The 12,545-nt window shown below is 39.0% G+C and overlaps 1 protein-coding gene across 6 annotated transcripts in view; it reads right to left on the bottom strand.

Annotated features, from left to right (window-relative positions):
• The window catches only part of PHKA1 (phosphorylase kinase regulatory subunit alpha 1), a 168,770-nt gene that overhangs the window by 23,940 nt on the left and 132,285 nt on the right, over nt 1-12,545 (bottom strand). For 4 of the 6 annotated variants that reach the window (XM_040467720.1, XM_040467719.1, XM_040467718.1 and 1 more), the window contains exons 19-22: nt 11,268-11,444; nt 9,642-9,733; nt 8,905-9,044; nt 1,133-1,289 (exon numbers count right to left, since the gene is read on the bottom strand). In XM_040467720.1, the coding sequence (XP_040323654.1) occupies nt 1,133-1,289; nt 8,905-9,044; nt 9,642-9,733; nt 11,268-11,444 (566 nt within the window). The remainder of the gene's footprint in view (nt 1-1,132; nt 1,290-8,904; nt 9,045-9,641; nt 9,734-11,267; nt 11,445-12,545) is intronic. The other 2 variants (XM_040467722.1, XM_040467721.1) reach the window with 1 other exon arrangement.

Consider the following 12,545-nt stretch of genomic DNA (forward strand, 5'->3'; position numbering starts at 1 on the left):
GATAAAAAGCGTCTGCACAGTGAAGGAAACAATCAACAAAACCAAAAGGCACCATCAGAATGGGAGAAGATATTTGAAAATGACATATCTGAGAAAGGGTTAGTATCTAAAATCTATAAAAAACTTATCAAACTCAATACCAAAAAAACAAATAATCCCATAAAGAAATGGGCAGAAGACATGAATGGACACTTCTCAAAAGAAGACATCCAGATGACTAACAGACACATGGAAAGATGCTCAATATCATTCACCTTCAGGGAAATACAAATCAAAACCACAATGAGATACCACCTCACATCTGTCAGGGTGGGTGAAATTAATAACCCAGGAAACAACAGATGTTGGCGAAGATGCAAGGCAACGGGAATGCATTGCATTCCTGGTGGGAATGCAAACTGGTACAGCCACCCTGAAGAACAGTATGGAGGTTCCTCAAAAAATTATACATAGAACTACCCTATGACAGAGCAATTGCACTACTAGCATTTATCCAAAGGATGCAAAAATGCTGATTTGAAGGGGCACATACACCCAATGTTTATAGCTGTGCTGTCAACAATAGCCAAATTATGGAAAGAGCCCAAATGTTCATCTACTGATGAATGGATTAAGAGCATGTGGTATATATACATAATGGAATACTACTTGGCGATCAAAAAGAATGAAATCTTGACGTTGGCAACAATAGGGATGGAAGTAGGATGTATTATGCTAAGTGAAATAAGTCAGTCAGAAAGACAAATATCATATGATTTCACTTATATGTGGAATTTAAGAAACAAAAAGATGAACACAGGGGGAGGGAAGACAAAATAGGATAATAAGGGGGAGCCAAACCATAAGAGACTCTTAAATACAGAGAACAAACTGAGGGTTGCTTGAGGGGAGGTGGATGAGGGGATGGGCTAAATGTGTGACGGGAACTGAGGAGGGCACTTTTTGGGGTGAGCACTGGGTGTCATATGTAAGTGATGAATCACTGGGTTCTACTTCTGAAACCAATACTACACTATATGTTAACTAACTTGAATTTAAATAAATAAGTTAAAAAATAAATTTACTTTTTTTGAAATGCTTAAAACAAAGCACCTCCATTTAGATTTGTTATAAATTCAAGAATTTATAGTACCTCATCGAGTGCTTCCACCTTCTTTCTTAGGATTCCAGAGATGTATCGGATCAGGCCCCAGTGACGAATTTCTCCAACTTTGCCATACAGTTCAGTAAGCAGCTCTCGGACTGTCGCACTCCCTTCATCATATAATCCAGTGTCCCAGTCAGGTCCTCTGGAATGTTAGAGACCTACATTAATTATAAGTAAAGCTGCTGGCAACAATCATTTGTTTCAGTGTTACAACAGATGTGTCTGTTTTTGTAAGGTCTGTCTCATTAGGAACTACTAAATATTATTTACCAAGAATCCTTGTAAACCTATGATTAGTGATCAGCCCTGAAACACAAATACCTAGACAACAATAAGTCTTAGTTTCTAGCTGTGCTTTGACAAAATGCATTCTTTTACCCTCTTCACAGGCTTCAACATAGCTCAAAATGAAGTCAAAAGTTTAATTTACTGAAAGTTCAGAAAGTATGCTACACTTAGGGAGCTAATGAAGAGATAAAAAAGATGTGTGCTTATTTTGAAAGGATACATATACATTATTGTTGTAAAGATTACTATAACACGAGTCAACTGTGAAGTACCATAAAATCTACATAATGTTCTATGAAACTGGGAATTTGATATACAATAAAGGTAGATTTATTAAACAATATTAAGGCAATGAAGTAACCATATGAAAAAGAAGTTGTATTCATGTCTTACACTGTAAATCAGATTTCTAAATATATCAGATTTCAATGTAAAGGTACTAGAGAAAATATGGAAGAACTGGTTTATAACTTTGGGGGCAAGAGGACTTTTTAACTATAACCCATACACAAGAAGCCATAAAAGAAATACTGTTATATACATAGAAACAACGAAATTCTTATTGCAAAAACCACCATAAGTAAAGTGATGGGACAAATTACAAACAGAAAAATATATGCAGTTCATAGGCCAATTTCCCTAATATATAAAGAACTCTAACAAATAGATAATAAAAAAAGACACAAAAGAAAATACAGTCAGATACTGATGAATTTTAGGTATGGGATAAAGTGTCTGATCTCACTCATAATAAGAAAAATTAACACTACACCAAGACAACACTTTTTAATCTATCATGTTGTCCAAAATCCCCAAATTTGATAACACTGCATTGGTGAGGCTTTGGGAAAATAGGTGATCCTGATATATTGCTAGTGGGAGTAAAATTGGGACAATTTCTCTGGAGAGCTATTTGGAAATACATATTAATTTTCAAAATCTCTATATTCCTTGACTTAGCATTTCTGGTATATCTGTAGGATAAACTCCACACATGAGAAATGATATATACTATGAGGTAGGTTATTTGCTATAGTGTTGTTTGTGACAGTGAATGATGGGAGACAACCCCAATGTCCATCAACAGGAGACTGTTAAACAAATTATGGTATATTCAAACAAGGGAATGCTACACAACTACTGAGAAAGTATGATGTAGATCTAGATCATGGCAGGCTGTATGTTTCAAAGTGATTCCAATAATGTTCCATCTAACACGCTTTTCTTACAGTGTGACTTGTACAGTCCTCCCATGAAGAGGTTGGGTCTGTGCTCTCTCCCCTTCAACCCAGGCATGCTTGTGACTAATTTGAAATGATGCTGTATGATTTCTGAGGCTAGGTCATAAACATTCACGCAGCTTCCACTTGGTCCTTTTCTGGGGCACATAATCTTGGGACCTAGACATCAGGCTGCGAAGAAGTGGAGAGACATGGGGGAGGTCATCTGTAGGCGTTCCAGGTGACAGCTCCCGGCAAGGTTCCAGCCAACAACCAGTATCAACTCCTAGATATTCAAATGGACAAGCCTCCTGGTGACTTCAGCCCCAGACACTGTCAGACCACAACTGAATGAGATCCCAAGTGAGAACTGTCTAGCTGAGTTAGACAAGCTCCAGAACTGTGACGGATAATCTAAACATGTTTTATTTTTACTATTTTAAGCCACCGAATTTTGGGGTTATTTGTTAAGCACTCATAGATAAATGGAATATATATGTAATGATTTTCAAGATAAATAGTTTTAGTGAAAAAGAGCAAGGTACAGAACAGTGTATATACTATGCTTCCATTTGGGTAAACAGGTGTAAAATTACATACACATATGTCTTTATTTACCAACATTTACCTACATATGCACAAACTGTCCCCAGATGGATACACAAATAAACCAGGTATCTAGAGACCAGGGGCGGGCAAAAGACTTTTCATCTTTTCATTGTATCCTTTTGTACTTTAAAAAGTTCAAATATGATAATGGATTATTCAGTATATTAAATTTTAGTAAGTATATACTAACATGATGTATTTAATATACTAAATATATTAAAAATAAATACATTAAATACACATATTTTGCTTATTTATTTTGAGAGAGAGCGAGTGAGCAAGGGAGGGGCAAAGAGAGCAGGAGAGAGAGAATTTCAAGTAGGCTTCATGCTGTCAGCGTGGAGCCTGATGTGGGGCTTGATCTCACAGACTGTAAGATTATGGCCTGAGCTGAAACCAAGAGTTGGATGCTTAACTGACTGAACCACTCAGGTGCCCCCATTATTGTTTTATTTTATTATATGAAATTTATTGTCAAATTAGTTTCCATACAACACCCAGTGCTCATCCCAAAAGCCCCCATTAAATATATTTTTAAAACTATGAAATAAAAAGTACCATAGGAAGAGTCAACAATGGATTAAAAAAACAAGTGAATGAAAGTCTAAAGAGTAACAGGGTATTTACAGTTTCAAAATATATCTCTACAATATACTTTTTATTTATAAAGTGCAACATAAAAACTTTACAGTGGCAGAATGTGGAAGATACTACTTTAAATATACTACATATATATATATATATATATATATATATGGAGAGAGAGAGAGAGAGAGAGAGAGAGAGAGAGAGAGAGAGAGAGGATCTTAAGCAGGCTTTCACGCTCAGCACAGAGCCCAATGCAGAGCTCTATCCCTCGACCCTGGGATCATGAACTGAATCAAAATTGAGTCAGGCACTCAACTGACTGAGCCACCAAGGTGCCCCGAAATGTGTAATTTAGATTTTCTTTTGCTATAAAGACATTATTAGGACAACTGACAAGTCTGGTATGTAGATTCAATAATCCTATTGTTTTAACATTAATTTTCTGATTTTGGCAATTGTACTGTGCTTATGTAAGAGAATTCCTAGTCTTTAGGAAATACACAATGCATACTCAAACACTTAGGATAGAAAGGGATCATGTGGATCATGTCTGCCACTTACTCTCACATGATTCATAAAGATATATGTATGTATGTATGATGATGGTGATGATGACAGAGAATGAGTAAGAGAGAGACAGAAAGAAAGAGAGAGAGAAATCGAGACTGAGATCAAAGCTCAAGGTAAACCTGAGGAATTTAGGTGAAGGATATCCAGAAAATTTTTTGTGCTATTCTTACAACTTTTCTCTAAGTTTGAAATCGTCAAAATCAAAATAGATAAATGAATAGTATTAAAATACATGTTTTGAGAGCTCAGAATCAGGGATGATCCTTTTTATTCCCACAGGTCAGAGAAAGCTTTATGAAGGTGACAGGTGAACTAGACCGTGATGGATAGCTAGAATTCCAATGAGGAGAGATGGGGCGTGGTAAACGAGTGTAGTCCAGGCAGAAGGCAAAACATGAGCCAAGGTATGAAAGTAGTCATGTATAGGCTGTGTTTTGGATATGGTAAGTAGCAGGCTGTTTTGGTGAAAGAATTCACAATGTGAGTGGGGAGCAATGGTAGACAAAGGTTGAAAGATCATACAGGATGTATATTTGGCCCATGATTCCCAATGGTAGTGATGATGTTGCAGGGAGAGGCAGGGTATGAGGAGGAGCTGAAGATGATGACACAATTTCAAGCCTGGGTGACTAAAAGAAGGATGATACCATGAACATGGCCAGGAGCAGTGGCTTTCCGATAAAGGCAGTGAACTGGGTATTAGATATGCTGAGTAAGAAGACATATATATATTCTAAGTAGATTAAAGACATATAATCTAAAAAAATTATTAAAGGTATTTAAAATATTTTTAAAATTCTGGGAGGGGATGCATAACAAGAAACCCAAAAGCCAAAAAGGAAAGACTGACAGATTTTATGATATAAAAATTAAACTTCTGCATAGAGAAAAGCATATAATTAGCAAATTATTTGGATAAAATATCTGTAACAACTGTAACTAACAAAATAGTGACATCTAATATCAATGAGAAATATATAAAAAACCCAACAGAGAACAAACAAAGGTTATAAACAATTCATAGAAGGAATGCTAGTCAACAGAGATAGGAAACCCTATCTCCCAACTTTTACTTTTTTTAAAGTTTATTTATTTATTTTGAGAGAGACAGACAGAGGGAGAGAGGGAGAGGGAGCGGGGTAGGGGCAGAGAGTGAAGAAGAGAGAGAATCTCAAGCAGGCTCTGTGCTGTCAGCAAAGAGCCCTCAGCACAGGCCTGATGCAGGTCTCAAACTCACGAACCGTGAGATCACGACCTAAGCCAAAATCAAGAGTCAGACACTTAGCTGACGGAGTCACCCAGGTGCCCCTCAACTTTTACTCTTAAATCCACAAGGGATATTGGGAAGAATTCCAAGTGTATTAAAACCCATGCAGCACATCATACACACTCTAGTCAAGTGGTTTGACATCACCTGGAATACTAGTTTTAGGGAGACTGTAGGTTTGATTAGATGTTATGGTGAAGTTAATATACAGGATTAGATGAAGAAAACTCGTGTTAGGAGCCAAAGAGTTGGCAGCCAATCATTGATCATCTGAATTGGTGGGAAAGTATGAACTTTTCAGGTATAACTCTCTTTGTTTTCCCATATCAACTTCGTAGCTGGCTCGTCAGGTTTCATTCAAGCTTACCCCTTATTTCATTTTACCTTCTCTATCTTTTTGTTATGCTGCATTTAGCATTGTGCCTGGCACATAATAAGTACTCAACAGGTATTTGTTGAATAAAGTGCCTTACCCTAAAGGAAAAATGAAAGAAACAAAGGTATCAAAATAATAAGACCCCATGTCTTTTTTTTTTTTTGTCAGTAGCACATAACAAGACTTATGGGGTGGCTCTTAGGGTTGTAGGATAAGGGAAGTCCCTCACAGCATGAGACTGCCTGGAGGTTTATTCAAGGCACCAGCTCTACCATCCAGGAGGTGTGGAGGGCAAGGAAACTCCCAGAGGACAGGAGGAAGAGGAAGTTACATGTCTAAGTGATGTGCTTCAGTAGCACTGTGGGGATTCTCTAGGTTAGAGAGCATTAAATGTCAGCAGTGGTTTGGGGTACTATTCATGGCCCTGGGCTTACCTCTTGTTAGCAGATATGGAGTAGGTTTCAAGGAGTATACAAAGCAGGCAGGCCCTACGTAGCTAAAAGTATGTTGGGGCTACTCTGGTAACAGTTGGATGTGTAAAAATATGCGTTTGGTGTTGGTGGGATTTTCAGCTGTCATTTTCATTTACTCACTAAACACCACAATCAGATGGAAGCAGCATGAGCTTGGGAGTCACACAGACCAAGGGGACTTCATTAGCACCTAGAGGGGATGAAAGTCCTAGATACCTACTTAGTCTTCTTTGACACTACCCTGGCAGTGCAGAAGGTGAGGTAGTGCCTGCTTTGTTACACTGGGGTGGGAGTGGAAGTCTGGGCTTCAAGCTAAGCCCTTCTGGACAGGGGTGGGGCCACAGATTCTTCTATGGTGTTTGGCTCCAGTAGAGTGGTCATTGTCTCAATGTTGTTGGTCTTGCTAGTCTGCCCTTTCCTAGTCCTTTGTCTAGAAAGAACAAGTTTTTCATCGGGCTTTTGGTGTCTGTGCCCATTGGCATTTTCGGGGTGCTGGCTTCTCTGTCATCTGATGCGGGACCCAAAGGCAACATGGAACAAAGGAACCCAAGGGACATCACCACCTTGTCATTCCTCAGATCCTGAGGTCCTTAGCCAGTCTACCTTCTTCTGTCCAGCCTTTAACACCTTGTTATGTTTGTTTTACAAATGATGTCATCCTGTACTTAGCAGGAGGAACAGAGAAGAATGTATGTAGTGTATCTTGTCTGGAACTAGAAGTCCCACTGTGGTCTCGTTTTACGAGATGCATTGACTTTTAGAAATAATACTGTAATATTTAGGGATAAATGATAAGATGTCTGGTTTCTCTGTCAAACCAATCTGGGAGAAGAGAGGGAGATAATATAGATGTGACAAGGTTAACCATGTCTTTATAATTGTTCAGGCTGGATGATGGGTCTCAAAGTGTTCATTATGCCATTCTCTCTACTTTTAAATAAATTTGGACATTTCTATCATTGAAAGTAAAACAGGGGGTGCCTGGGTGGCTCAGTAGGTTAGGTGTCTGACTTCAGCCCAGGTCATGATCTCATGATTCATGAGTTCGAGCCCCATATCAGGTTCTGCTGTCAGCACAGAGCCAACTTTGGATCCTCGGTCTTTATCTCTCGGTGCCCCTCCCCACTGTGTGTGCATGTGCTCTCTCTCTCTTTCAAAAATAAATAAAAACATAAAAAATAACTAGAATCTTCTCTTAAAAATTGAATAAAAAACAAAGTAAAACAGAAAAGTTACTCTCTCTCCTCTGTGGAGGCTGGGCTTCAGGAGAACAAGATGAAAATAGGAAGACTTGTTACAAAGCTATAGCAATAGTCCTGGTGAGAGACAAAGACCTGAGTGAAGGCCCCAATACAAGAGATGCAGAAGGTAAATATTTAGAGGTAAAACTGAGTAGACTTGGCGATTAACTGGATATGGGGAGAAGCGTGCTGAGTAGGTAGGTGTTGGGTCCAACAACAAGGATGTAGAATTTCAGAATATAACTCCATTTTTAATGTTTGACTGGCTGACCACTTTCAAGTCCTCTTTCCCTTCCAGCCTACATCTGGGCAAGGTGCCAGAAAAATCCAAGTGTTTCCTCTCTTGGTGCTGGTGACAAACTTTATCCCAGCTTCACCTCCTGACTGTAATAAAACCCCAATCCAGCCTCCTTTCCCTACTCACTTAAGCTTTTATTTTTGTTTGACCAACTTTGGAATCTGTTCCACTCTCCCCAGAAGTCTCATTATGTGAGTAATAAACATTTTACAGACTTTTGGTACATGTGTGGCATCATCAGTCTCAGCATCCAAACCAAATTTAGGGGAGGGGATCTGCCTCTTCAGGTTGATGACTACATGAATAAATGAGGAAGTTCAGGTTATGTTTTGCAGGGAGGAAGTAAGGGACAGGAGAGAGTTCCACTTGGGCATGCTGAGTGTGAGGTTCCTACATATAATGTATCTAGCAGGGTTCTGGACACATAGCAAACACTCAGAAATGTTAGTTTATTTTTTCTGTAAGCCTCCATCTTCTTACTTCTTTTGAGTTTAGAATTTATTTAACTGTGGATTTTTAACAAATTACAGAGGCTTAAAATATCCATAATAATGATAATAATAGTCACCAGTTATTGGTCACCTACTCTGCAGCAGGCATTGTACTAGAGACTTTGCAGATATTGTATCTTGTTTAATCTTTACAACAGTTTTATGTGGTAGGCGTAATCCAAATTTTATAAATGAGGACACTTGAGGCTTTGAAGTTACACAGTGGGTAGGGGCAAAATTCAAATCCAGGTCAATGAGACTCCAAAACTGTGTTTTATTTACTATGTTATACTTCCCCTCTACATGAACATTAAAGTGATAATATCTATCACTTACTTCATAGTATACAGCATGTAAAGGATGTCAGCTTGCTCCTGTAAGCTGGAGGTCTCCTTCAACTGTAAAATGAGTGCTTTGAAGTCCACCTCCCCAGATTGGTCTCTAGGAAGATGTATTTCTACACGAACAGAGGGAACCTTTAGTTTGAGAAAGGACAGAAAAAGTTAAGTCCACAAATGCTCAACTTAAATAGTGCCCTAGAGTGTCGATCTTTTCACCTCTAAACTTTTCTGTAAGAATTCCCTACATTTTGATGGAAAGTAAAACAAAAACAATGAAATCTTCAACATGAATGACATAACAATTTCGTTTTCTTAGAGCCTGGCTAGGAAAATCTTATTCATTTTATTTTATTTTTTAATGTTTATTTTTGAGAGAGAGACACACACAGAGAGAGAGTGAGTGAGTGGAGGAGGGGCAGGGAGAGAGGGAGACATAGAATCTGAAGCAGGCTCCAGGCTCTGAGCTGTCAGCACAGAGCCAGATGTGAGGCTTGAAGTCATGAACCCCGAGATCACGACCTGAGCCAAAGTCAGACACTTAACCTACTGAGCCACCCAGGCACCCCAAAACTTGCTCATTTTAAAAGTGACCTAAAAAGGAGTATATCTTCACCAGGGTAGCATTTTGCCTACCACCAGTTATTAGCAGAAACCATAAGGGCTAGTTCTGTTATTTGCCATACAGATGGTGGTTTTGCAAAGAGCTGGCAAATATGTCATGTGCAAGTTTACCTGGTCCTCTCGTGGGCAATGAGGAGAGTCAAGTAAGTTCAATGAAGGCCGGGAAGCCTGAAATATCTTTGTAGGAAGATACATGTGAACATCTGCAAGAGGTTGACATTTATGGGAAAGGTTAGATAACTTAGGAGACTAAAAAACAACTAATTCACAGTTGCCCTCAAAATCAAGTTGTATAGGAGTTGCTCTTTATATTATATAGAACAAGAGTGAGAAATTTATCCTTTCTTGCTAATATCAAAGAAAAATATGAATATCAGATAATTTAAAGATTGTTCAATCAACCATATTTTCCATGGAATGCCTAGAATTGTAGCATTAAATGGACATTTAAGATATTAAACTCTATGAATGTAACCAATACCAAAATGGTGCCATCACTGATACTTTGATCGAATACCATATGTAACAGAAAGAACCCAGTTCTGTTTTCTATTTTCTGGACTACCCTGGGAAAATATCTGGCTGTCAGCAGTTGGATTTCCTTGAGAATAGATAAACAGATGTTTATCCCTATGTAGGGAATCAAAAAAAAAATGTAGTGGCTGACCTACTTCGAGATATTCCTAATATTTTTACTTATAGTCCATTGACAGTCCAAATACTTACCATAACCTCAACAGAGAGACTGTCTTGTCACTTTCACCATTTTACAGATATAGAAAGAGAGATACAGAGCTCAAATAACTGTTCAAGCAAGTAAGTAGCAGAGCTGGGAATTAAGCTTAAGTTTCCTGGTTTGCAATCTAGAAGTAGAACTTAAGAAAGGCGATCTCTTCACATGAGCCCTTGGTCAAGGGAGTATACTCAAAGGGTATGCTAAGCTTTTCCATCTTTGAAATGTTAAATGATTCATGTTTAATTATTTTTGGTTAGTAATGGTCAATAAAGTTTTAGACAGCAAGAACATGCATCTCAATCATTCTCATCTATAAAATGTTACCATTTAGGCCCCCTAGGTGTGGCCAAGGAGCCCTTCTGTCCCTTCAGATGCAGCTACCACAGTGGCACTGAGTACTCTTAGGAACGATGACTCCTCCTAGCAATGGGTGGTAGGTGACACCCTCCACTGCACATACTGCCAAAGGGGGGTAGTGGTCATGGGGAGGACAATGACAATGTTGTTGTATAGGGAGTACTGCAGTTGAGGAATAAACACAGCTCTTGCGCTGCTAGAACAACTGACTGTAAATGTCACAGCTGACATAAGGTAACCAGATGCAGCTTACTTAAGGGCGAGTATCTCCCTCTCCATTGCCAGATTATCTTGTAATTGCTTGCAGGGCTTTCTCTTTAAATAAAAGTGCTTCCAAAGGAGTAACTTTTCCAAAAGAAAAAACTCTTTCTGTCACTTTAATACTGATGTTAAAATTCTCCATGTCTCCTGTTCTGCTTCTTTTCACTATGAGACCATATAGCACCATCGACGGCAAAACTATATGCAATTTATTAAATTTACAAATATTTGAGTGTCTAATGTGTTCCATCTGTCTGAGATGCTGGGGATAAAGCAGTGAACAAAACAGAGTTCCTGCTTGCACTGCTAATAAACGCCCTGCCCCCATCCTGGGCTTCACATCAATCCTGTGCCTGACTCCAGTGAGTCATGGCATTACTCACTCTGTACATGCAGCTCCTTGGCCTTGGTCACCAAGGACATTAAATCGCAGGTTGTTTGCACAGCAGCTCGGAACCGATCTAGCCCTCCCTTCTGTGAGGTGAGGGCTAGTTTAGGATGGGGAGCAGTGTGCGCCAAAAGGTGATCTAAATAGCGAGCAACTTCATCACCACAGCGAGCTGCAAGGTTAGTGGGGGTAGGGGGAGAGAAAAAAATGAACATTTTAGTTAGTTTACAATCTACCCCACCAACCAGAATGATTGGCTCCTGTGCCCATAACACAGCACCAGAAGTAGGTTATTTTTGATCATGGAGGTGGAGGGGGGGAACTTGTAATCATTTTACAACATCTTGGCTTTACCATTTAGAAACTATGGCCATTTACCAGGACCTACCTGTTCTTCAACTTTGCTAAGACAATATTAGGGCTCTTGAAAGTAGTATGAGGTTTTTTTAAGGACAGGTGGAGCAAGGATTTTATAATCTGTGAATGTGATGGTAGTGGTGTGGCAGCGGTGGTAGAGGAGGAGCAGAATGGGGCCCTTGGAGTCTTACTGGTATAAGGAGACTTTTGTGAGAAAAGACAAAAATCTTCCACTAAACCCAAGCTTAGCTGAAAACAGACAAATTCCATAAATGGCAGCTACAATTGCTATGGGAAAAACAATCTCCGTGTGGCACTGGTGTCAAAAGGACTACTGGCCACACATTGGTCTTTTCAAGTCACCATCTTCATTTATTCACCAAATATTTCTTGCCTACTAAGTACTAGGTGGTGTACTAGCTGCTGAGGTTTCAGTGATGAAGGAGACAGATACGGTCCATATCCTCTTGGGCTCTCCTTCTCCCACTCACCTCCTATAACATTGTCCCTGACTATGGATAATGAAAACAAAATACATACACAGACCTCATGGATCCTAATGTTTCAGACTTTACATGAACATTTACAACATTTATAGTAGGAAAATCACAGTGTTTGGATGCATACTAAAGTCTGCTAGGTCAGTTATACATCATCTGGTTTTTGATCATTTTCAGTGATCTCTCCAGATGTTTTTCTGTGTTCTGATGTGATCAGTGGAAGCTAGCAAAGCTGTAAAAATGGAAATCATTCTCAGTGACATCCTAATGACAAATATTATAACCTTGAATATGATACAGATACTTGAGTGGAGGATTATGAAGAATATGGAGGGAAGTGTTCTTGGCATGGAAGAGCTGGCAAGCGATAAACACAGCCATTGTGAGACCACCTATGAGTAAACCCAGAGAGGAGA

The sequence above is a fragment of the Herpailurus yagouaroundi genome, unplaced genomic scaffold (assembly GCF_014898765.1).
Source record: "Herpailurus yagouaroundi ecotype Mexico unplaced genomic scaffold, PumYag 67569, whole genome shotgun sequence".
NCBI classification, from domain to species: Eukaryota; Metazoa; Chordata; class Mammalia; order Carnivora; family Felidae; genus Herpailurus; species Herpailurus yagouaroundi.